The sequence below is a fragment of the Nicotiana tabacum genome, chromosome 24 (genome assembly GCF_000715075.1).
Source record: "Nicotiana tabacum cultivar K326 chromosome 24, ASM71507v2, whole genome shotgun sequence".
NCBI classification, from domain to species: Eukaryota; Viridiplantae; Streptophyta; class Magnoliopsida; order Solanales; family Solanaceae; genus Nicotiana; species Nicotiana tabacum.
Window position 1 is genome coordinate 73,750,684 of NC_134103.1, and position 27,573 is coordinate 73,778,256.

Here is a 27,573-nt window from a genome sequence, read left to right on the forward strand (position 1 = left end):
CTCGTTTTGTATCATATGGCACTCAAAATAACCAATTAAGTAAAGGACATACCAAAAAATTACTATTATTCGTTGCATAACATTCTAATAACACAAAAGAAATTTTGGCTCTCCAGCAACATTTATTGTAATGACCAAATAATGCTCGGTTTTTGTTAAGGTAAATTTTTTTGATATTCCTTCATTTTTTTGTTAGTTCTCAAGACAACAAAATTCGTATTTTAATTCGTTTATAAACAGTTAAAACGTATTCTAAAATTACAAATACTATTTCCTTCTAATAGCCAAGAATGATAAAATCATATCGTAGAAGCTAACAATCTTCGTGTATCAATTCTTGGAATTAATTAAAAGGTATCTCCAGTTTAAATCAAAAGAATACATTAATTCAAAAAGAAAAAGAAAACAAATGGTGGTCTACAAATATGAAAAGGAAATTAGCTTACAGACAACCATTTTGGGAAAGTAAAGAAGAGAAAAATGTGGCATTACAATGACATCATCAGTGTGAGGTTGTAAAGTGGAAGCCCAAGTAAGGGGTTTGGGGTTGGTGTGTCAAACCAAAAATATAATGGGCCCACCATAAGCAATACATTGAGCAGGGGCTGTTTCAACGTGGCACGAAAGCTGCTACTGACAATGTCCAAATAATGCAGCAGCGAGTATAACTCTTTCAAGCAACCTAAATATGTGAAATGTCGAAAATGTCTTGACAGTAAGCAGGCATGTCGTCCAGCTGCCTGTTAACTCCCTCTTATTAGATAGTAGAAAACCAAAAATCCACTACCTAATGGAGCTCACTCTAGCATTGTTTTTTTTGGGGCAAAGATCACTTTTAGCCTGCAATCAAAATTATTTAGGGGTCGTTTGGTAACAGGTATAAGAATAATGTTGAATAAGATATATTAGTAATTGTGAGATTAATTATGCTGATGTTAGTTATGCTGAAATTATTTATTATCTACTATTTGACTTGATATATTAAAGTATTGCATAATTTCTAAAAATATTAGTTGTTTACAAAAATACCCTCCAAAATATGGCGGAAAGTATTTGGAATAGGTTTTGACTTTTAAGGAGCAATTATGTCTTTAATCATGCTTATACAAGTATTAAAACCCCTTGCATTACTAATACTAGAGTTTGCTACGTACTATTAATTATACATATGATAATACCAAATAGGATGTATAACTAATAGAAATATTAGTTATACATAGGTTGAAAAATATACCAAATAAGGGATTAGTAATGCACAAAGTTAATGCTTGTATAATTTTTTCTAATACATTTTTTTTAATACCTCCTACCAAATGATCTCTTACATCCGATAGCCACAAAAGTGTTTAAATTTGCATATTTTTGTGTGTGTGTATATATATATACATTGGCTATTATTTTGAGAGCAGTTATAAAGTATCATTTCCTTCTTTTTATCACAAATCAATTTGGATCGCTAATTTAATTTCTCTGATTATCGTGATGATCATGGTTGAACCAAAAAACTTTCGTCTAGTGTATTTTATCAATAAAACTTTCGCTGTTTCCCAAGAGCTAACCCATGAATATGCAGCAAACTGTAATTATAGGTCATGCAATCTGCAATCTGCAATCTGCAATTCGCATACCATAAAATAAATATCCTTTCATAACGACAGCGAAGGGATGATAGCAATTGGAGTAATATATATTTGGGAAAAATACACATCTTCCTGAATCTGCTTTGTGTTTGATCACTTCGCTTCCAACTGGATTGTGATTAAGTGATGAATTAAGACCCTGATTAATACCCACAAAAGTGCTGAGTGTATCTGCAGGAGAGACAAAAATAGTAAAACAAGAGCGCTTTCTATAACCGTCTTCAGAATTAGGCTTTTGGACATTCCTGGATTGAAGAGTTGAGATATTTCTACGATACAAATTTGCAAGAGCCAGCTTCTTGTACTTCGAAGTGGTTAATGAGCAACACCAGCTTTTTCGTCATTGGAAAGCTAGCTACCATGTACTACTAAAGATTCATTTGCAACTAGTATTCTGTTTCTAGCACCCCATCTATGAGACCAAACTCCATGGCCTGCCATAAAGCAGTAAAGAAAGAAAATGTTTGCTTAATCAGATGGATTCTGTCTCATGCCCACCGAAAAAAGGGTATTGAAGGAAAGTGAAATCAGATAAAATAGAATCATATATACACCACAGGAAACTGCTTTAGAAATTGGCAACAAGCTTTCGAGGCATCTAGAAACGCTCTAGCAAGGAGTAGCATCTAAAGTACTAGCATACAAGTTATAACATGAGTAAAATTACCTCTGAGACAGACAAAAAACGATCCCTTTCAGTGTACTGTTGCACCTTCTCAATTGGTTGGCCAGTAAAGGCGACATACATCTTGTCGATTTTCTGTATAAGAAAGTAGAATATCAACTCAATCACAAAGTCCTGGAATATACACTACTATTAACTACTCTGACCGGAGTTTTAGCTCAATCACAAAGTCCTGGAACATATACTACTACTATTAACTACTCTGATCGGAGTTTTAGCTGAAGGACCATCAATGTTAGCTTATAATAATACACTGAAGGTTGCAACCCATGTATAAAGATAAATTGAAATTTTGGTGATTCATTCCATCACGTATGCATCCCCGTCAACATTTTTTTTTTTTTTACTATGTTACATAAAAGACCATGTCCACAAACCAGTAAACTGAAAGTGAAGTTTAAAAAGACACTTCTTTATGGTCATCATGGTCCTATGCTGTGTCAGTATAGTTTTCAAAATTACAACAAATAGAGAAAGGAAGTCCAGGGAACCTTCTATGTATCATTATGCTTAATCTGGATTCTGGATTATTGTATAACAATGAGTTTGTAGTAGCGTACAACAAATACCAAGTGAACCTCCATCAACTTAGCTTAATGACCCTATTAGACAAGTTTTTTATCTGTATGGTATACTACAATATGGTTTGTGAAGAAGTTTCAACAACAACTATCTTATGATCATGTTTATTTAGTGCGTAACTTTCATTCATATACAATTTCCCTATATATCCTATGAGTCGTCAAAATTTTCTGAGTCACGTCAAATCAAGAAGATTCGTGTTGGTGACATTGCTGATATAAATCAAAACGTTGCATAGCAAATTTATTAGAAAGGCTTTCAGTTTATTTTTCACTTTTTGTTACTGTATACTTTGATTGTACCATCGCACCATGGTCCTGTCTAGATTATCATATTAAAATTATGCTGGTGTCAATCTTTCAAAGGGCAGTGTAAGTAACAGCTAATTATCTGCCATGATATTTCCTGTATATTCTTTGATTGTCATCAGAATCTTTTTTATTAAATGTTGCTATACATATTCGACAAACCCTCAATGTGGTACATGATACATATCCTGATCTGACCACTATGACCACTATCAGGAGATAGAAACTTTGCTTGCAAATTTTAGGTTGGTGCCCATGAAAACAAAACTCTCTAGTACTCTTTACTTATCATTTTATTTCCGCCCTTAGGGAGTGGGGCGACAAGAAAAAGATAACAAGATAACAAGAGCAATAAATTTAATTTGGAGGCTGAGCAAAGATAATCTTCTTCAGAACCCAACTGTAGATTATCAGAAAGAGAAGGTTGAATAAGAAAAATTACTAACATGACGAGATTGAACCGCTTCGTTCACTTGGCGCCGCACATCTTCCACATGACCCTAAAGCAGCAAGTACAAGTAGGCTTTTAATAAAAATACAACCAGTTTAAGCAGCAAAAATGGAAGCATCTTCATACAGTTCTGAACTAACAGAAATATTCTAAAAAATATTACCTCTCTTCTAATTGTTTTATATTAGAGACATCTCTTTAGCATAAAACGAATAGCAACACTCTATGTAGTGAATTTTTTGTACTGAATTTCATTAAGAGCTTCTAATATAATGCGGAATTGCCCTTACTATATACGCATTTCCTTGTACATTTGGACTAATACATTAATCTACCTTTTTTAAAAAAAATTGACATCATTTCTAGGAAATAATTTTGTATGTCTTTTCTTTGATAAGGAATTTCATGTCTTTTCTTATACATGAAACAAAAAGTGAGTTTCGTTATGCCTACCCAAAAAAAAACTGCAAAAAGGAAAAAATATACCACAGATTGGCACATACCAAGTCTTTAGTCGTACAATCACTTTATTGCACCATTACAAAGTTTAGTACAATCAATTTTACAAATTTTTGTCAGAACAAATTAGCTGTTGATGTTCTTTTAACTGTTTGGGAAATTTATATTAGAAAAAAGGTAACAAAGAGTGCTCATTATTCAAATAGGAAATTTAAAAAAAAACATTTTATTAAAAGAAAAGAGTTGAAGAATGCACAAAAAATAGAAGAAATGAAGAAAATAAATATAAGTTGAAGGAAGATTATAATTGTTTCTTGGGTAATCCAGTGGCCCAATTTTTCAGGGGAGAGGGTGTTTCTTAATACCTTAAAGGGGAAACAACAATGTCTCAGTCCCAAACAAGTTGGGGAAAATGTTTGTAATATTTCCAAATCAGAGGAAAGGTAGTTGTACTACACCCAAAGTAACACATCTTGACTGAAATTCTCATTAAACTTTTAAAAGAGATTAAAACTTACTCCACAACCACTTTGAGGTTGATGAATCATTATGCGTGCATTTGGCATTGCATACCTCATGCCCTTTTCTCCACCGGCAAGAAGAAGTGCTCCTTGGCTTGCAGCTACTCCGAAACATACTGTACCAACCTTAGGCTTTATCTGAAAAAGAAGTCATTGCTTGAAGCATAGTTATTGTAAGAACATAATTCCAAGCAGTAGAGCATATAGGCAACTGAAAGTTGTTCAAAATTTGATTAAACAGAGTGACTATAGACACTATAAAGTGGCATACTTACCCATGACATGCAGTCATATATTGCCAAGACAGAGTAGGTACTTCCACCAGGACAGTTAAGATAGATCTGATATTGCAAAATATGGACATAACTGTAAACAAGACCTTTCTATATTCAACTTGATTAAACAAATCTAGCTATATGGTTATGGCAAAGCAAAGCAGTACCAAAATATCTGCATTTTCATCGATAGTTGCGAGGGTCACAAGTTGTGATATAACTCTCTGAGCAACTGCGGAGTTGATTGGTTGTCCAATGAAGATAATTCGATTCCTGAATAACACAGTAGAGAGATCCAAAGGTCCCCCTGGTGTCATCACGGCAGGCATGATGGGTGGATTCCCCTTTTTTGCTTCGATAACACCATAGCTGTTTCCATGAATTTCAAAACATGAGTGTTATATTATCCGGGTGGCATGTTTCGACCAATGATTTGGTCTATGTGTGTGAACATTGACCAAGTGTATTTTCAAAGACCACCGAGTACTCAAGAGACATTCAATAATGCAATATTTCTGCTTGCGAGTTAAGTGCAGGCTGGCTGACCATCTTTTCAGAATGCACATTTGGGTCTATGCTTGAGTCTTATTTCTTCACTCTGTAATTATATATTTTGGATAAATTGTTTCAACACTTCCCTACGAGAGATTGTTGTCTTTTTACCTATTTACCCCAGCTTTTTAAGACCTAGCAAGCACCAAAACAATATCAAAGCGGGCATGACAATTTATGCTCTTCGACATATTTTCAGTTTCAAACGAGCGACGTGCCACACATCAATACCATCAAAGTGAAAGTGAAGATAAGCTACTCATAGTAAATTTCAGTAACTCTATTTCTAGTTATTGAAGGAAGAACACAAAGCATCACCAATTAAGGAAAACAACAGTAAGCTCATCTCAAGAGCAAGGAAAATTTATCTAAGTTCTAGATCGAAGAACGTCTGTTCTTAATAAGTGTTGAGAACATCTCTTCACTCTTATTGACTTCTTACAAAACCACATCACTGCATTACTACATCTGGTAGTATATTTAACCAAAATATGACCTTTTAAAGCAATATGTTTAGAGCAAAATATACTCCACAAGTATAGAAAAGTCTGAGCGCTAAGGGGTTGTTTGGTTACAAGGACAAGGGATTATAATCCTGGATAAAATGTAGGATTAGTTTATCCCACGTTTGGTAGAATCTTCAGTTCCGGGATTGTTTATACCTCAATTGTGGTATAAATTTATACTACATCCAATGTGGCAAAATGACACTTTTGACCTTCTCCAAAGCTTTCCTCACAAAGTCTTTTAAGAAAGTCAAGGTTAAAATTGAAAATAAAAGTTTATCGAAGCTTAAGCTTATAAATTTTTTTTATCGAAGTTTAACCTTAAAAAAAAGTTTATCGAAGTTTATCTAGCTTAACAAAAGACATGCTTATATTATACCCCGCACATCACATTTTTAGTCAAATGAACCAAACATCTATCAAATATCCACCAAAATATTCCCGCCATTATTTGATCCCCATATTATAATCCCCACATTATAATCCCATAAACTTGTTCATAAACCAAACTAGTCTAAGGATAGAAGATAAACCTTGAATTGGTAAGACCACTGGATTCGTTCTCATTGAGCTTTAACGGGGTTCTCAGAGTCTTGCCAGAAAATCCTAGAAATTGAAAGAACAGAAATACAACCAAATCATCACCACAAAAAACAAAATTAGAAAAAATCATAAAACATTCCGTTTCAAGATAATTAAGTAGCTAACTAAGTCACTAACTAACTCGAATTCCGTTGCTAATCGAAAACTTAACTTACCAATAGCTGATGAATCAGAATACGGACTTCGGAGAACAGAAACTATCTGCTTCCTTAAGCTTCGGCAGAAAAGTAATTAGTATTAATTTGTTCTCAAAATCAAAAAATAAACAAGTAAAGTAGGAACAAAAACGTAAATTTATCAGGCATTCGAAAAGCAATTATGAAAAGCTAGTGTATAAATTACCTAGAAGAAAACAAAGACGAAGAAGACGTTTGCTGCCGGAAAGAGACTGGAATAATTGACGTTCCGGTGATGGCAGACGTTACCATTTTATTGCTCCGGCCAGATTCGGTGACGGAGTACTAGAGGGAGAGTGTTCGCCGGCGGAGTTAAGAGCTATCCCACGAGCATTCTGGTAAAAAAAGGGGATAAGAAACTGGGATAACCCGAATAATTGTTGGATCTTTATTGGGCTTTAACATTTTATTTTGAATTGGTCTATTAAAGCCCAATTAACTGCTAACGTGGAAGTGCACAGTTAGCCACTAATTAGAGCTGTATTTACTCTTAAGCCACTGTTTAAAATGTATTTACTCTTTAGCCAGTGCTTTAATAAATTTTTACCTGTCCAGACGAAAATACCTTTCTGCTAGATATGGTGTCTTCATGAGTGTTGTGTAAATATTAAGGGCAACGTGTCTTGAATTACCTTCTGTTTTAAACATTAGGACATCATGTCTTTAACTTCATATGTGTAGTGTAACTGTTAAGGACATGGTGTCCTTAACTTCATGAGTATTGTGTAAATATTAAGGACAAAGTGTCCTATATTTGCATCTTCTGTTGTTAAACTTTAGGACAACATGTCCTTAACTTAATATGTGCAGTGTAAATGTTAAGGACATGTTGTCCTTAACTTCATATGTACACTGTAAATTTTATGGACAAAGTGTCCTTTAACTTCATGAGTGCTATGTAAATATTAAGGACAAAGTGTCTTGTATTTGCACCTTTTGTTGTTAAACTTTAGGACATCATGTCCTTAATTTCATGAGTGTTGTGTAAGAATTAAGGACAAAATATCCTTAATATTTACACATTACTCATGAAGGTAAGGATACAGTGTCCTTAATATTTATACAGTACTCATGAAAAAAGGGTAAAACTAGGGATGACAAACGGGCAGGTCGGATATGAGCGTGTCGAAAATGGATAATTTAAAAAGCGAATAAATTATCCGACCCGACCCGTATTTGAGACAGATAAAAAATGGGTTATCCGACGGATAATATGGATATCCATATTATCCATGTCTTCTTGAATATGATCACTTATGGGAGAATTCCTAGTCTTCCAAACTTGAGGAACTCCCAATTTGAGGCTTTACAAATGTAAAAGTTGAATACATTAGTTATTCATTTGGTTAACCATTTTCTAAGTAGATAATATGGTTCTTATCCATATTCGACACGCCTTTAAAAAGCTTTTTATCCGGACTATTTTTTTAATGGATAATAGAGGTGGATATACTACAAGAAATGTGATCTTTTGTAGCGACCCGTATAGTCGCCACAAAGGTTATGGTTTCTATGGCGACTCACGTAAGTTGCTACTAAACGTTATAGCTGTAGTAGCGACTGTTGAAGTCGCCTTAGAAAGAAAATATTCAGTGGCGACTATACTTAAGTTGACACAAATGCTCTAATTTCGCAAAGGCAAAAATCAGGTTCAGAAAGGTATTGTAGCGACCTTTTAGAAATCGCCACAAAAAGAGCTCTTGTGGCGACACAGTCGCCTCTGTATCTTTTTGTACAAAAAATTAAAAATTAAAAATTAAAAGTAAAAACTGTTATAAAATAAAGACTGTAAAGTAAAGACAAGTATAAAGAGAAACTGATATATTATTCAACTTCAAATTCATGTACATAATGAACTGAAAACTCCTCTATTTATAGAAGAAAGGAAGCAGCTGCGAGGCTTTTCAGGAAGCAGTTGCAAGGCTTTTCTTTAGCTGCTTGTAAGTTGTCTGCATGAGCTGCTTGCAACCTGCCTGTTTAATAAGAAGCTGCTGCAAATCATTTCATTGAGCTGCTTGCAACCTGCCTGCATCAGCTGCTTGTAGATAAACTTCAACAGAGTACTAAATGGATAATCTTCTTCAGGAAGATTATCTATAGCGGAGTAATAAATGAACATCCACAATATAATTATTTTTATAACACTCCCCCTTGAATGTTCATTAAAAGGTATTGTGCCTCGTTAAAACCTTACTAGGAAAAACCCAGTGGAAAAAATTCTAGTGAAGGAAAAAGAGTACACATATTTAGTAATACGCATTTCTAGATGCCTCATTAAAAACCTTATAAGGAAAACCCTGTGGGAAAAAATCTTAGTAAGGAAAAAAGAGTACATCGCGTATTTTACTCCCCCTGATGAAAACCTTATTTCAAATATTTGAGTCTCCGCATTCCAATCTTGTATACCATCTTCTCAAAAGTTGAAGTTGGCAAAGATTTAGTGAATAAATCTGCTGGATTGTCACTTGAACGGATTTGCTGCACATCAATGTCACCATTTTTCTGAAGATCGTGTGTGTAGAATAATTTTGGTAAAATGTGCTTCGTTCTATCTCCTTTTATAAATCCTCTCTTCAATTGGGCTATGCATGCAGCATTGTCTTCGTATAAAATTGTGGATCTTTTATCACACTCCAAACCACATTTTTCTTGAATAAAATGAATCATTGATCTCAACCATACGCATTCCCTACTTGCTTCATGAATAGCTATTATCTCAGCATGATTTGAAGAAGTAGCAACAATTGACTGCTTTGTGGAGCGCCATGATATGACAGTACCTCCACATGTAAACACGTACCCGGTTTGAGATCGAGCTTTATGGGGATCAGATAAATAACCTGCATCTGCATAACCAACAAGATCTGCACTATCTTTGTTAGCATAAAACAAACCCATATCAAGAGTTCCCTTTAAATATCGCAATATATGCTTAATCCCGTTCCAATGTCTCCGTGTAGGAGAAGAGCTATATCTTGCTAGTAAATTAACAGAAAATGCTATGTCAGGCCTTGTAGCATTAGCAAGATACATAAGTGCACCAATTGCACTGAGATAGGGTGTTTCAGGACCCAGGAGTTCCTCATCCTCTTCTGGAGGTCGGAACGGGTCCTTATTCACTTCAAGTGATCGAACAACCATTGGTGTACTCAATGGGTGCGCTTTGTCCATGTAAAAGCGTTTTAAGACCCTTTCTGTATAGGCAGATTGATGCATAAAGATCCCATTTGCTAAATATTCAATTTGCAGTCCAAGACAAAGTTTTGTCTTTCCAAGATCTTTCATCTCAAATTCTTTCTTAAGATATTCAATTGCCTTTTGGAGCTCTTCTGGAGTTCCAACAAGATTTATGTCATCAACATAAACAGCAAGTATAACAAATTCTGAAGTCATTTTCTTTATAAAAATATATGGACAAATAACATCATTTATGTAACCCTCTTTCAGCAAATATTCACTGAGGCGATTATACCACATGCGCCCAGATTGCTTTAAACCGTACAAAGATCTTTGTAATCTGATTGAGTACATTTCCCGAGATTTTGAATATGCTTCAGGCATTTTAAATCCTTCAGGGATTTTCATGTAAATCTCATTATCAAGTGCCCCGTACAGATAAGCTGTAACCACATCCATCATATGTAATTCAAGCCTTTCACGTAAGGTTAAACTGATGAGATATCGAAATGTTATGGCATCCATAACGGGTGAATATGTTTCTTCATAATTGACTTCAGGTCGTTGTGAGAATCCTTGTGCGACAAGGCGAGCCTTGTATCTTTCAACTTCATTTTGCTCATTCCTTTTTCGCACAAAAACCCATTTATGACCAACTGGTTTTATACCAGCAGGTGTTTGGACTACTGGTCCAAAGACCTCTCTTTTAGCAAGTGCGTTCAATTCTAATTGAATTGCCCCTTGCCATTTTGGCCAATCAGATCTTTGTTGACATTCTTTGACAGATCGGGGTTCAAAATCCTCACTATCTTGCATAATGTTAAGTGCAACATTATATGCAAAAATATTATTCACCACTATTTCAGATCGATTTAAATTAATCCCATCACCAGTAGAACTTATTAAAAGTTCATCGCTCACTTGAGCCTCGGGTTTATTGATTTCTTCAAGAATCTCATAACTAATCAGATCTTGGGTCTCTTCAGGAGATCCCTTCATAATATCATTTTGATCATTTGTCGATTTTCTTTTTCTAGGATTTCGATCCTTAGAACCCATAGGCCTACCACGCTTCAGGCGTGCTTTAGGTTCATTAGCTCTCATGCTAATAGATGGTCCTGCTGGGACATCAATTCGGATAGGCACATTCTCTGCAGGGATATGTGACTTAGTTATCCTTTTCAAATCAGTAAATGCGTCTGACATTTGATTTGCTATATTCTGTAAATGGATGATCTTCTGGACCTCCTGATTACATATAGGGGTACGTGGATCAAAGTGAGATAATGATGAAACTTTTCACACAATTTCTCTTTTGATTTCCTTTTTCTCTCCCCCTAATTGTGGGAAATTTGTTTCATCAAATCGACAATCTGCAAATCGAGCAGTAAATAAATCTCCCGTCAATGGTTTAAGATAGCGAATAATAGAGGGTGATTCAAACCCAATATATATTCCTAACTTTCTTTGGGGGCCCATCTTACTGCGCTGTGGTGGTGCTACTGGCACATATACAGCACATCCAAAAATTCGTAGATGGGCAATATTTGGTTCATGACCAAAAACTAATTGTGACGGAGAATATTTATTATAATGTGTTGGTCTGAGACGGATAAGTGATGCTGCGTGCAAGATAGCATGGCCCCAAACAGTAATGGGCAATTTTGTTTTCATAAGTAGTGGCCTTGCTATCAATTGTAATTGTTTAATGAATGACTCTGCAAGGCCATTTTGAGTATGAACATAAGCTACAGGATGTTCAACTTTTATCCCAACTGATAGACAGTAATCATCAAAAGCTTGAGATGAGAATTCTCCAGCATTATCAAGGCGAATAGCCTTTATAGGATAATCTGGGAATTGTGCCCTTAATCGAATTATTTGGGCTAATAACTTTGCAAATGCCAGGTTGCGAGATGATAATAGGCACACATGAGACCATCTTGAAGATGCATCTATTAGGACCATAAAATATCTAAACAACCCACTTAGTGGGTGAATAGGTCCACATATATCCCCATGTATACGTTCTAAGAAGGTAGGGGACTCAATGCCAACCTTCATTGGTGATGGTCTAGTGATCATTTGCCTTGATAACAAGCATCACAAGAAAATTCATTATTTGTAAGAATCTTCAGGTTCTTTAATGGATGCCCAATCGAATTTTCAGTAATTCATCTCATCATTATTGATCCAGGATGGCCCAAACGGCCATGCCAAAGCACAAAAGTATTTGAATCAGTAAACTTCTGGTTTACGATAGAGTGTGATTCAACTGTACTAATCTTTGAATAATATAAGCCAGAAGATAAAGTTGGTAACTTTTCTACAATGCATTTCTGGCCAGAAATATTCTTTGTAATACAAAGATATTCCACATTCATTTCATCTATTGTCTCAACATGATACCCATTTCGGCGGATATCTATAAAACTCAACAAGTTTCTTCGGGACTTGGAGGAGTACAATGCATTGTCGATAATAAGTTTTGTTCCCTTAGACAGAAATACAATAGCTCTTCCGGAGCCTTCAATCAAACTTATATTACCAGAAATTGTAGAAACATTTGCTTTTTCCTTATGCAAATAAGAAAAGTATTTCTGATCTTTGAATATGGCATGAGTTGTTCCACTATCAACTACACAAATATCTTCATGATTGGTCTTTGATCCAAACATAATTTGAGGATTATCCATATTCTTCAAAATGACATAAACAAAATAAATATGATAGTAAATATTATAACTTTTATTTATGTACAACAATTACATAACTATACTATCTACTACAAATAACAGAAATTAAAATATTTACATCTCTACAGATTCACTACCGATCACATGACTTGTTTCTCCTTCTGGGAGTGCAAAGTAATCAGCTACATCCAAATGCATGAAGTCTAAATTATCTTCAGAAATAAAATTTGCTTCAGCATTTTTCTCTGTCTTCTTCAGGGAAGCTTGATATAGCTCAACCAGGTGCTTTGGCGTACGGCATGTACGTGACCAGTGCCCTTTTCCTCCACATCTATAGCATGCATTTTCTGGCTTTGCTGCTTGCACCGCTTCATGCTTTTGTTCCTTTCTTTTCCACTGCTGGTGGTGAGGAGGGTTCTTTGGTGCATTATTATTACCACGATTAGAGTTTTCTCCCCGACCACGGCCATGACCATGACTGGGGCCACGTCCTCTTCCACGTTTAGCTTGGTGGAAGTTCGTCTCATTCACTTCTGGGAATGGACAAGAACCAGTAGGTCGGCTTTCATGGTTTTTCATTAATAGCCCATTATGTTGCTCGGCTACAAGAAGATGTGAGATAAGTTCAGAATACTTTTTGAATCCCATCTCTCGATATTGCTACTGCAGGAGCATATTCGAGGCATGAAAAGTGGTGAAAGTTTTCTCCAACATATCATGATCAGTAATATTATTACCACATATTTTCAATTGGGAAATAATTCTGAACATAGCAGAATTATATTCATTAATAGATTTAAAATCTTGTAGCCTTAGATGAGTCCAATCATAACGTGCCTGTGGAAGAACGACCATCTTCAGGTGGTCATATCTATCTTTCAAATTACTCCACAGTATGACTGGATCTTTAACAGTAAGATATTCCATTTTCAGGCCCTCATCAAGGTGATGGCGTAGGAATATCATTGCTTTGGCACGGTCTTGGTTTGATGTCTGATTTTTATCTTTGATGGTGTCTGCCAGACCCACCGCATCAAGATGAATTTCGGCATCAAACACCCAAGACATGTAGCTTTTGCCCGATATATCCAGGGCTACAAACTCAAGTTTAGAAAGATTTGACATTATTTAGAAAAAGAAAGTTCGTACCTCTGATACTTTCAAAGTATTTGCTCGAGATGGCAGAGTCTCGTGCTGATAACGTGTTATAAAATAAAGACTGTAAAGTAAAGACAAGTATAGAGAGAAACTGATATATTATTCAACTTCAAATTCATGTACATAATGAACTGAAAACTCCTCTATTTATAGAAGAAAGGAAGCAGCTGCGAGGCTTTTCAGGAAGCAGCTGCAAGGCTTTTCTTTAGCTGCTTGTAAGCTGTCTGCATGAGCTGCTTGCAACCTGCCTATTTAATAAGAAGCTGCTGCAAATCATTTCATTGAGCTGCTTGCAACCTGCCTGCATCAGCTGCTTGTAGATAAACTTCAACAGAGTACTAAATGGATAATCTTCTTCAGGAAGATTATATATAGCGGAGTAATAAATGAACATCCACAATATAATTATTTTCATAACAAAAACTGAGTATTGAAGCAAATCTTGCTAATTCCAATTAGCCCCAATCTCTTCAAATCCAACTCTCTCACGCCTCTCTCTTCATTTGACTTCAACTTCAACACCACATTTACAAACACCCAGATATGTGAGATTCACTAATTCACACCGGAGAAGAGAACCCAGCACAAAGAACCCTAAATCGTCTCCGACTTAGAACCCTAAACCTTGTCCAACTCCTCTTGTCCTGGCGATAGAGCCCTAGAAAGGTAGCTACATCCTACAATTGGTCAAAATCTTTGCATCTTTCGGGATAAACAAGCCCCATCGGAGCTCATTAACGTTGTAAACAATATCGAGATGAGGTATTTTACCCTTTCTCTTCTCTCACCTGTCGATTTGCTTATCCCACTAACATAGATCGGGTTTGTTTCTTTGTTTTCTTTCAAGATCTAACTTTTGAGAGCTAATGTGGTACGCATTGAAACCTAGAAGTGGTTGATGGTGTCTACCTGAAGAGCTTCGGTTGAAGCTTCAAGAGTTTTGTATTTTTCCAGAATTCCCAAATTGTAAAAGGTCCATATCTTCCTAGTTCAATTTTTTTATTACTCAAACTTAAACTTGGGTAAGAATATTTTGTGTTTGTTCTTTTCATTTCTTTCTATATTCTAAGTAGTTTACAAATCATATTGCTCGTGAAACAATGTCACTAAATATTTTTTTTCTACATAAGGTTTATGCTTCTTCATTTCTTTCTATGTTTTAATTAGTTTGCAAATTTTATTATGGTATTTTAGGTTTCATCGTGAAGCTAGAAATGTATTCTATTTGCTATCGAGTTCGAATCTTTTTTCCAAGGGTGAGATTTGATTGGGGAAAACAATGCATTGTTGGTAGAAAGCATATCACCTAAGAAGTTGACTCAAGAATTTATTTTATTTTAGGTTTCAGATTTTCATAGGATGATGACAAGAGGGCAACAAGATCAGCTTTTCTTCATTGTTGATCTTTACAAACGTAATCTGTATCCTCAAATAATAGATACAAGGATTATAAATCTGTAGCCACTAAACTAGTTATTTTATGAACTAATTTTCTGCAAGTAATACAAGAATCATTGCTTCATGTTCTGATTTAGCGTTGAAGTACAACCAGATCAAGTGTTTTTGGAACTTGAATTGCTTCCACATAGGACAGTAACACCAAACAGCTAAGTTGTATTAGGTGAAATAGTGCTTTGGCTTCTAATTATGTGTTCCTCAATATAATTTTGGGGCAAAATAGTTTTTTTTTTAAACATAAATTTTATTGTTATCTGTTACCTTTGTTATGCCACAAGCTATAGCTAAATTTTTTTAAACTATGCAAAGCAATAAGTCTTTCTAGTTAATGTCATAGCCTCTTTATTTTAACAAATGCTTAGGAATTTCTTTTCCGTGTGAAGGTTAGATAGGTGTGCTCCAACTCTACAGATATGAAAATGTTGAACTCCCAGCACCATCCACATTAACATGTAAATTTTGCTATGGTAAGAGATGTTGTTGATCCAAAAAATCGCCAATCACAAACAGATTAACCAACATATTCTACTTGACAAATTTCATATTGAAGAATAGATAAATATGAAATTCTCATAGGTGAGTATAACAATTTGATTGAGCAAAATGAATATTAGTAACTTTAAACCCATAGGTTGCTGGCTAATATTTCTCTGTTCTTATCAAATAGTAGATGCATTTTGAATTAGATGATATCTCTTCTAAAAATAGAATCATTCAGGACGTATGCAATTCATGGATTAGCTTGTGGTGCACTTGAAGACTTTGACCTTGTGTAAAAAAGATAAATTGTCGCAACCCAAACCAATGGGCCGCTACAGGCACCCGGTGCCTTACTCAACTGAGTACCAATATAACGTATTTTTCGTATTATACTATAATAGGTAAATAAACCAGAAAGGCTGTCATGAGATGAATTGAAATAAGCATGAGGGAATACTCGACATAAGATGAGCCAACATGATATACCGACTTATACATATGACGCACAGGCCTATAAGACCAAAATGATCATTTATATACTGAACATACGCCGACAAGGTCATACATCTTTCATATACATGACATATTTCTACATGCCTCTAAAAGTAGATAAATACCATAAAGGTCGGGACATGGGCCTGCCATACCAATCAATACATGTCCAAATCATACTGACCAAATAAGCAACTCCGGAGCAAATGGAGCGCACCAACACCTTCCGCTGAGCTAATAGCCTACTTGGAGGACTCTCAACCTGTTTATCGGGACCTGCAGGCATGAAATACAGCGTCCCCAGGCAAAAGGGACGTCAGTACAAATAATGTACCGAGTATGTAAGGAATGAAAATCAGTAAATAAAAAATACGAGAGAAACATGGAGTAAAAGACTTAACATGTAAGTCTGTATAGCTCTGTGAATCGTTTAATATTTATAATGTCGTGCATATGCGTATAAATATTATATCATGCATAGTATATGCGTACATAACATCATCAAGCCCTCTAAGAGCATCCCATCATTTCATCACGGCCACTGTGGAAAAAATCATCTACATATACCAGCTGATCAGGTGGTGGTGCGTATATAACGCCGTAACCTTTTCCAATATATCATACATATATAATATACGCGTATATAACACCTTCTGGTCATGTGTCCATGTACATGTATAAATGAATGAAATGCATAATAAGTACGTTAATAAGATTTCTCGGAATGTCACAAGATCAATATGCCTTTGATTAATATCAACTACGTATTTTTCTGAGACCCATGAACAGAAGATATAATAATAATTCACATAGGGAATCAAGAACATAGGCACCTCTAATACTTCTATGAATAGAGTCATTTATGATAGTAATACATTTGCTCGTTTCGTTTGTATCGTATGGATCATGCCAAAAGGAAAGAAGGGATAGCCTTAACATACCTGAGCCGATTCTCTTGATAACCCCTCTAACACACGTCAATCACGAAAAAACACGTAACGACAAGATCGAGGTAGGGAAAAATCCGTATGATATTGATATTCTTGAGAAAGGTTGTACTGTGCTCCCTTAGAATTTGCAATTCACGTTGCACCTTGTAGGGGTTCATAAGAATTCCTTTTGAGAATTCCATCCGTTACTTATCAAGCATTTTTATTTCCCTTTAATGATGTAGGGAGGTGGTTTTTAATCATAGTGAGTGGGGCCCACTTTAGATGATGACTTAGCCCAAAATTCTCCTAAATATGCCACCTAATACATAAACCAAAGAGTCATTGTCACCTAAATTGTCTTGCTGCCATGTTGAGGGTGATGTCCCCACCTAATAATTATTCATAATTTCCTAATTACATGGCTAATCTCTCATTAAACCAATAATTAACCCATTTCCCATATAATTAAGTAATATCCTAGTTTACTTAAAATACTAATCACTTTTAACATACTTTATATATCTTACTATCACGGTCATGTGGTACCTTGTATGGCACTAGTCCATAAATACGGGGTATTATAGTTTGAACCGTATTTTATCTCCAAATGTCAAACTTCGACGAAACTCATTTTTTTCAATTCGCTTACCCTCTCACATTCACGAATTTACTTATCACTTGTTTGAAATAGCATAATACTTATAACCTCAAAATAATTTTGTCCTTGAACTGATGTCAATTATCTTACGACAAATTCAACATACAATACTACGGGGTATAGCATCGTCGTAATACTGCAGAGCGTAACATCATTCTTCCCTTTAGAACATTCGTCCTCGAATGTTGACTGATGCACTTATCGGTCTTACAACCGGATAGCTTTTAGTAATGGTTTTAATACTGTCCTTGCCATTTAGGCAACTCTTCTGTGAATAAATCCAAAGTTCAGGGCATTCCCACCTTTAGGCCTCTTTCTCACACCATGGCCTGTGGTTGGAATTCTTCCAATCTCGTAATTCTTGCTACCTTCTGTCATGCAGCCTGTACGACTTTTTCCTTGTATGTGCGCCTATGCGACTCTTCCCTCCAGCTTTTAGCCAATCTCTAGGCCTCACTTTTGGAACATATACAGAACTTGACAAGATGTCCCTCTGGCATCTATAGGTATGCTGAAGTTCTTCACTCGGTATTTTGTCAAACTTACGAATATTGCTATATCTTATTTCATAGACCCAGTTATCTATTCGTATGACTTTACTGTATCTATGTAGGTCATACTATACCATAACTCTTACTTCAATTTATTATTACCGAGGTCTACCACCCAACTCCAGGTTACTCTCTTGCTATTTATCATATATGTATAAATCTAAGTCCTTCAATGCTTCCTTATTACTGTTCATCTAAAGAATGGCATCTTTATCTCCTCTCATACGTTGGAACTATATCCATGTATTGTTGATTTATCTTAATGTTGATCCATAATCTACCACTGATAACTTGAACCTTTTACGTAATACATTGTCACTAGGGCTCACGTCGCATCGAGGAATATTTGAAGTGATTTGCCTGATCCACCTAGGAATGATACTATACTTCAATAGTTGTATTTCTTAGCAGCCCAATGTGATTCATCTTATGGGGATATTCTAATCCCGTGCAATTCATGAAATCGCTTTTCTTTAGATCATTACTCAATCGGATGTCTAAACGACATCCTCTTATCTATCACAATTATACCCTTATTCTACTACCAAGGCAATATTCCATCTTTTCTAAATGCTACTAGTCTTAGACTCCTTTGAGTTCATTCAGGCTATACTGAGCTTTCTATAACTTAGAGAAACCATCAGCTCTCTTGTTTTCATGGGCTTAATCCCGAAAACTTATCCATTCTCGTCACCTTCTCACTAACCTTTTCTTATCCTTACTCCTGTCTTCCTAAAACCGTGTCGCTCTACCATACTTTCGCTTGCGGCCTACACATATCTATTTATACTATTCACAAACTTCCTTCAACTTGCTTGCACCATATATTTCCTTATGTTATTCTGGAACATCAAGCGAGACATCACATCGTCTCTAACTCTTCTTTACTCTCTTAATTAGACCTCTCGATACTTAGAAACCATAGGCTGGAAGACATGCCGCTGACGATGCCACTATCATTCCTGGATACTGAATCCCAACGCTTCTAGCCCTCTATATGAAGTATAGATTATTCATAACCTTCTGCAACTGAGTATCTCATACATTGTCCACCTTTACCGTACTAACCTTAAAATCTCATATCGTATCTTCTACCTCTTTCATAACCCCCCTTCCACATAGATATAATTCACTTCCACAACTTGAAACTCTCTTATAATACTTGCACCTCTGGTGCATACACAATCTGATGGGAGCTCTATACTGACTTCTTATAAGGCTGGTACTCTTCTAACTGGCTTTTGTCTTAGTTCCCACGCATGCCAGAATTTTTGTGCAACTCATATGATCTCGAATTTTACTTTTGGTTTCACTTCCCGCTTATTAGCCACGATAGGTGCCACTTTCTTATGGAGTGCATGCAATGTTGTAGTGAGACTGCTATTACAAAACCATTTCTTCTTCAAGTTACTATGCTTGGGTTGAAGCTCTTTTCCTTATTTCCTTAGCTAATCTTTTGTTGTAGTACTTGAGGAACACCCTCTGACTCTTATAAAGTTGCGAGCTTATTAAATCATTTACCATACGAAAATTCCATGCTCATGTGCTTGTAGGGTTGCTTCTGAACTGAAATTTTGGTTGTCTTCCCAGTGAGACTTTCTTTTATTTCCGTAACATTCATACGGTACCTTTAACTACCCCAACTCCTATATGAATATTTCTCAAGGTTCACGATATCATTATCTGCAAGACTGGATTCACTATGTTGGGGTTCACTATGTTTATCTTGCACATTCTACTGATTTGTCTGTATCCTCTTATCTCGACATAACTAGGCTCTTGCTTAATTAACTACTAACTGCTCGTTGATCCATACTCATATCTATATTTCGCGTAATCTCTCTTGGGATATGTCCTTTGTCCTAACTTACCTATCACACTCGCTCCTTATTTATTACTAACATCTCGGGCAGGAACCCTTACTTCCTTTCCTTGACATCGTGTTTGCATAATGTTCTGAATTCGTAGAATATCTGTAGGATTTGAATAAATGACATGTCATCCCTTTCTCATTTTTATCACATTCTTCCTTTATCATTCCAAAGTTACTAGAACCACTTAACTCTGACTTAATGCCACATCACTCCATATTTCTCCCTTTTGGGGAGTACTAAGATTTAGTACTACGATGATCTATGTATAGATGTTTTACATCTTCATCTTTGGCATCTTTCACATCATCGATGATCCTTACTTGCCTTGCTAAAATCCTTCTGTACCAAGGATAACAAAATTTCTTACTCACGAGGGTGACACCTAGTATAACTGGCACACATAGTCCCTTAATCTTAACTTTTCTCACATTGCTTGCTTTAGGGAAGCGTCTTCCTGAATGACCTTTAAAGGTTATTCTTATATCGTCCATTCTATTATCGCCGGAACGCAATCTCTGAAATTCTCATGATGCCGACTATTATCAAATCACTCAGTCCCTAATTCATATTTAGTTTATCTTTTTCACCAGCCCATACTGATTTCTATTACTCTAGGGTCTAAGTTTTCCTTCTGGTAGTCGTGTTGGAGTCACGAACTTATTTCTCGAAATGAGGATATGACTCTATGGCATATACTCTTTTGTTTTCTCAAGGACTATCACCTCTCGTCCTTTCCTTCACTTGACTATAGACTCTGTAATACTGTCATTTTTTTGACCTACCATTGTTATCCATGTATCACATCCTACTCATAATGCTTCATTAACTCTCTTCTTATTTCCCTGCTAATATTTTTGTCTATCACTTTATTCCGAAAACTTCAACAAGACGTTCTTTTTCTTTTAGCTCCCCTTGTTCCATCCACTGGCTCTTCGGGTTGCCTAACATTCTCTCTCTACTAGGGACGGGAGCCACACTAGGTAATATTTATCCCTTCCAGGCTTCCAGTGCCTATCTTTGATTTTTTTTTAAAACATTCTAGAATTCATATCTAGATATACTATTCTAAAGTCACCATCTGGGTGTCTCACAAGGAGATCTATTAGCACACTAGCAATATCCTTCGGAAATGTCAACTAACGCAAACAATCCATCCACCATTTTAGGTTACTTTAACCCCAGCCGGATCCTGATATCCCGTCCTTCTCTTAAACTATATTTGTTAGTTCCCATAAGGCATAACTGAGATGGGTGTGGCCGATTGTACATACATTTGTTATTGTTGAAGATAACTCAAAATGTTTATATTTCTCTGCCTGAATTGTAAATACTGATAATCTTCATTAACTGGACGTCTCATACCCTTCTTTACCTTGCTTCTTTTACTTTTTGAAACTGTATCCATCTTCAGATTATCTTATTCTTTTTACCATATGGGTAGATAGATATTCATACCTTAGGGCTTCTTAATAGGCTTACACATTTTAGTACACACATGATCTGCTGAAGACCTCACATTTACTCATCATAAGCATGATGCAAAATCGAGTTCCTCTGACTCAACTCTTCCACAACTATATCTCTTACCAACCGTATTTCTGGATGTAGGTATCATCTTATTACGAATAAAATAGAATTTAGGAGTTTGAATTCTTACAAGTGAGCTCTACCACACGATCTAGAGTAAGAAGAAAGAGTGACAGTCCTAAATGCCCTGTAGCCTCCTGCTTATAAGTGTGGTGCAAAGTGCACCCATAAACAAAACTATACTAGACACGGCTTGTAGACTCCCTAGGACGGAACTGCTCTAATACTACTTTTGTCACGACCCAAACCAATGGGCCGCGACGGGCACCCGGTGCCTTACTCAACCGAGTACCAACATAACGTATTTTTCGTATTATACTATCATAGGTAAATGAACCAGAAAGGCTGTCATGAGATGACTTGAAATAAGCATGAGGGAATACTCAACATAAGATGACCCAACATGATATACCGACTTATACATATGACGTACGGGCCTATACGACCAAAATGATCACTCATACACTAAACATAGGCCGACAAGGCCATACAATCTTTCATATACATGACATATGTCTACGAGCCTCTAAGAGTAGATAAATACCATAAAGGTCGGGACAGGGTCCTGCCATACCAATTAATACATGTCCAAATCATACTGACCAAATAGGCAATTCCAGAGCAAATGGAGCGCACCAACACCTTCCGCTGAGCTGATAGCCTATTTGGAGGGCTCTCAACCTGTCTATCGGGACCAGCGGGCATGAAACGCAGCGTCCCCAGACAAAAGGAACGTCAATACAAATAATGTACCGAGTATGTAAGGAATGAAAATCAGTAAATAAAAGACATGAGAGAACACATGAAGTAAAAGACTCAACATGTAAGTCTAAATAACTCTATGAATTGTTTAATATTTATAATGTCGTGCATATGCGTATAAATGTCATATCATGCATAGGTATATACATACATAACATCATCAAGCCTCTCAGGGCATCTCATCATATCATCTCGGCCACTATGGGCAAAATCATCAACATATACCAGCTGATCAGGTGGTGGTACGTATATAATGTCGTAACCTTTTCCCATATCCCATACATATATAAGATATGCGTATATAATATCATCTGGTCATGGGTCAATATACATATATAAATGCATGAAATGCATAAGAAGTACGTTAATAATATTTCTCGGAATATCATAAGATCAATATGCCTTCGATTAATATCAACTGCGTATTTTTCTGAGACCCATGAACAGGCGATATAATAATAATAATTCACATGGTGAATCAAGAACATAGGCACCTCTAATACTTCTATGAATAGAGTCATTTATGATAGTTATACATTTGCTCGTTTCGTTTGTATCGTATGGATCATGCCAAAAAGAAAAAAAAGAGATAGCCTTAACATACCTGAGCCGATTCTCTTGACAACCCCTCTAACACACGTCAATCACGACAAAACACATAACAGCAAGATCGAGGTAGGAGAAAATCCGTATGATATTGATATTCTTGAGAAAGGTTGTACCGTGCTCCCTTAGAATTTGCAATTTACGTTGCACCTTGTAGGGTTTCATAAGAATCCTTTTGAGAATTTCATCTGTTACTTAGCAAGCATTTTTATTTCCCTTTAATGATGTAGGGAGGTGGTTTTTTAATCATAGTGAGTGGGCCCCACTTTAGGTGATGACTTAGCCCAAATTTTTTCTAAATATGCCACCTAATACATAAACTAAAGAGTCATTGTCACCTAAATTGTCTTGCTGCCACTTGGGGGTGATGTCCCCACCTAATAATTATCCACAATTTCCTAATCACATGATTAATCTCTCATTAAATCAATAATTAACTCATTTCCCATATAATTAAGTAATATCCTAGTTTACTTAAAATACTAATTACTTTTAACACACTTTATATACCTTACTATCATGGACATGTGGTACCTTGTATGACACTAGTCCATAAATACGGGGTATTATAGCTTGGACCGTATTTTATCTCCAAATGTCAAACTTCGACGAAACTCATTTTTTTCGATTCACTTACCCTCTCACCTTCATGAATTTACTTATCACTTGTTTAAAATAGCATAATACTTATATCCTCAAAATAATCTTTTTCTTGAACTGATGTCAATTATCTTACGATAAATTCAACGTACAATACTACGGGGTGTAACATCGTCGTAATACTGCATAGCGTAACAGTAATGCAGGTTAATAGTTGCTACTAGAGTTTGCTCGTAACTGTGTTAATTCCTGCTTCAGTTTAAAGTAAGATGTGATGATACACGAAGAAGTCCTTGAACTAGTTGTGTATTATTTCCTTAAAGATGTAATTTGTATTGAAATACTACCTCTAAGTAAATTTTAGTTGCCTTGTCACTCGAAAATGAAAGTGTGTTGAGAAATTGATCATACTTTAAAATGTCAATGTACAGAGGGAAAAGTCTAATAGTTGGTGCAAAGTGTCTAAGCAAAATATTGATCTTAATACATGTAGTTGTCTCTCCACTTGTGGACTTCTCTGTGCATGCTGATGTAAGCCTAAATATATACAAAAATGTACAGTTACAAAGCCAAATAGATGTTTCCATCTACTATCCTATTAATATACTAAATACAACTAGTTACAGAAGTAACCCACTTTATTTGCAGAAACAAAATAACAATATATTTAAGTTCTTAGTATTAATAAAAATTCTAATAACAAATCTAATCCTCTATTCACGGTATTAGTTATCAATTGTTGTCCAATATTGTTTGACTAAGATGTGCAAGCCAGATACACTACTAAAAATCTGCTAAAAACCGATCAAATATTTCCGACCAACATTGATCGGTCAAAAAAAGCGACCAAAAACCGTCCAGCTTGGACGGAAACTGGAAAAAAAATAATTTACATTTTTTTAAAACTAAATACCGACCAACGTTGGTCGGTAAATTGGTCAACGAATTGACCCAGCTGGTCAGACAAGAAAATTTTGGATTACCGACCAACGTTGGTCGGTAATCTGGATCCAATTTTTTAAATTTTAATAATTATTTTATTATTTAAAATATTTTATAATATTTAAGAATTTATATTTAAAATTACCGACCAACGTTGGTCGGTTAATGTAGGGGAAGCATTTACCGACCAACTTTGGTCGGTAATTGTTATTTTCTGCAAAATAACCGATCAAAGTTGGTCGGTTATTACGTCAACATTGGTCAAACTTTCGAATTACTTTTATATTTACTATCTAAATAATATAAATATAATTCGTTAACACTTTTGTAATACAAATAATGAATACACTAACATATACTATATATAACATGCTATATATGTAGTTAAAGTAGTACAACGAAGCGTGTTATTATATATATATATATATATATATATATATATATATAATCTAGTTTCAATTAATAGTTTGATAATAGTAGTTTATAATCAAAAACCTAAAAATGTATGGAAGTGACATTTGGAACAATTACACAACTCTAGTCTAGATAGATACTCGACTCCATTCCTAGTTCCCTGTGGAAATCGATCGGGGTCGGGTTCTTTTAGGGATAGACTTGTGAAGATCCTAATTAGTATATATAATTTATCATCAAATATATCTATTTGTAAATTGATTCATCGACTTATAACTTACTTAGATGCATCGATGAATATTAAAAACAAAACGTTTGACCTATATCGACTAATAGTAAAAACAAAACATCTCGACCTATATCGATTAATCTATGCCATGCAACGTTTGACCTATATCGACTAATAGTAAAAACAAAACGTCTCGACCTATATCGATTAATCTATGTCATACATTATTATGATGAATGAATGAAAAATAGAAGAATTAATACTAAACATCTTTGACATATATATATATATATATATGGATCACAAATTAAATAAACGAAAGAAGTTATTAGTATTAAGTAAACGAGTTAAATTAATAGGTCAAACATGGTCAAACTTTAACAAACTATATATATACACACTAACATATACTATAACAAGCTATATATATAGTTAAAGTATTACAGTGAAGTGTGTTTTTTTTAGTGTGTGTGTATATATATATATATATATATATATATATATATATATATATATATATATATATATAGAGGTATAGCCGTATATATATAAGAACACGAAGCGCTAGGATCACAGGGTCGGGTTCTTTTAGGGATAGACTTGGGAAGATACTAATTAGTATATATACTTTATCATCAAATATATCTATTTATAAATTGATTCATCGACTTATAACTTACTTAGATGTATCGATGAATATTAATCGATGATTCATCATAACGTCTCGACCTATATATCGATTAATCTATGTCATGCATTATTAGTGATGAACGAATGAAAAAAGAAGTTATTAGCATCAATTACAATATAGTGTATGTGTGTGTGTGAGAACTTACTCACATACTTAAATTATAACTTAGAAAATTTACTTAGATAGATGCTATTATAATTTATTAAAATTAAATAGTTAATATAATTATTTATAAAGATTATGCTTATAGTTTATAATTATTTATAATAATTGCATAGTTAAATAAAATAAATGCTTGTAGTTTATAATATTTTTTTATAGTTTATAATATTTTAAGAAAAAACACAAAAAAAAGAAGAATTAATTTTTTGTTTTAAAAAACCGACCAAAGTTAGTCGGTTTTTGGTCAAACTGTCAACACTTAATGTACCGACCAAAATTACCGACCAACTTTGGTCGGTAATTCTGAAATCAGAATTGAAAAACGGGGGAACCCCCATTTCTCTCTTATTTTCCCCTCTCCTTCTCTATTTCCCTCACTCAAAACCTTCCCCTCTCCTTCTCTATTTCCCTCACATAAATCACATTCCCCACCCCGCGTCGCCACCGCCCAGCCGTCGCCGTCGCTGCTACCACTGCCACTGCCGCCTCTCTCCTTCTCCATATCCTAAAAATTCTAGGTTTGAATTACAACTCATTTATTTATTATTTCTAGGTTTTGTTAATTAGTTGTGAATTAGTTTCAATTGTTTAGTATTTTAATTATTTGAACATTGTATTTTATTGAGGATTATGGTTTAGGTCTTGTTTTAATTAGTTTTATTAATTAGTTTTATTAACTAATTAGTTTTATTAATTAGTCAATTAGTTATGAATTAGTTTTAATTGATGAGTGTTTCAATTTTGAGTTTGTATTGTCTTGAATAGTTTAGTTAGAATTGAATTATTAACTTTGTATTATCTTGAATAGTTTAGTTAGAATCTAGGGTTTATGATTTGTTCTTGTGAATCGAACTTTTAGGGTATGGGTTGAATTTCTTTAGTTTAGTTAGTTTATGTTTAAACTCATAGGATATGAATTGAAATTTTAGTTTTTAGGATTTGTTCTTGTGAATTGAACTTTTAGGATATAAATTGGTGTAATTAGGAAAAAATAATTATCTTGAATTAACTAAAAAAGATATAATTAATTTATAATTATAGAATAAATTAGTTTGTTCTTGTAAATCGAACTTTTAGGGTATAGGTTGAATTTTTTTAATTTAGTTAGTTTATGTTTAAACTCGTAGGATATGGATTGAAATTTTAGTTTGTAGGATTTGTTCTTGTGAATTGAACTTTTAGGATATGAATTGAACTTTTAAGATATGAATTGGACCTTCTGGATATGAATTGAACTTTTAGGATATAAATTGGTGTAATTAGGAGCCAATTATTATCTTGAATTAACTAAAAAAGATATAATTAATTTATAATTATAGAATAAATTAATTTGTTCTTGTGAATCG

The 27,573-nt window shown here is 34.8% G+C and overlaps 1 protein-coding gene and 1 long non-coding RNA gene across 3 annotated transcripts; one reads left to right on the forward strand and one right to left on the reverse strand.

The window, feature by feature from the left end:
• Nucleotides 1–1,600: 1,600 nt before the first annotated feature.
• LOC107811365 (ATP-dependent Clp protease proteolytic subunit 6, chloroplastic-like) lies at nucleotides 1,601–7,112 on the reverse strand. Of its 2 annotated transcripts, none has more exons than XM_016636279.2 (9): nucleotides 6,925–7,112; nucleotides 6,738–6,790; nucleotides 6,513–6,585; nucleotides 5,089–5,290; nucleotides 4,922–4,987; nucleotides 4,644–4,784; nucleotides 3,662–3,715; nucleotides 2,308–2,400; nucleotides 1,601–2,074 (listed from the first exon to the last, which is right to left on the reverse strand). In XM_016636279.2, exons 1-9 carry the CDS (start codon nucleotides 7,008–7,010, stop codon nucleotides 2,027–2,029), a joined length of 816 nt encoding a protein of 271 aa, XP_016491765.1. In that variant the 5' UTR covers nucleotides 7,011–7,112; the 3' UTR covers nucleotides 1,601–2,026.
• A 6,996-nt stretch (nucleotides 7,113–14,108) lies between these two features.
• On the forward strand, nucleotides 14,109–14,934 carry LOC142178444 (uncharacterized). Its single transcript, XR_012706585.1, has 2 exons — nucleotides 14,109–14,551; nucleotides 14,637–14,934. It is a non-coding gene; the product is annotated as an uncharacterized LOC142178444 (long non-coding RNA).
• The last annotated feature ends 12,639 nt before the right edge of the window (nucleotides 14,935–27,573 follow it).

Excerpts from the sequence above, each read along its gene's own strand:
- LOC107811365 (XM_016636279.2), bottom strand. The coding sequence starts at position 7,010 with ATGGTAACGTCTGCCATCACCGGAACGTCAATTATTCCAGTCTCTTTC. Across the intron at positions 6,791-6,924 it reads TCGTCTTTGTTTTCTTCTAG|GAAGCAGATAGTTTCTGTTC; the intron begins GTAATTTATACA and ends CCGAAGCTTAAG. Across the intron at positions 3,716-4,643 it reads AACCTCAAAGTGGTTGTGGA|GGTCATGTGGAAGATGTGCG; the intron begins GTAAGTTTTAAT and ends TTGCTGCTTTAG.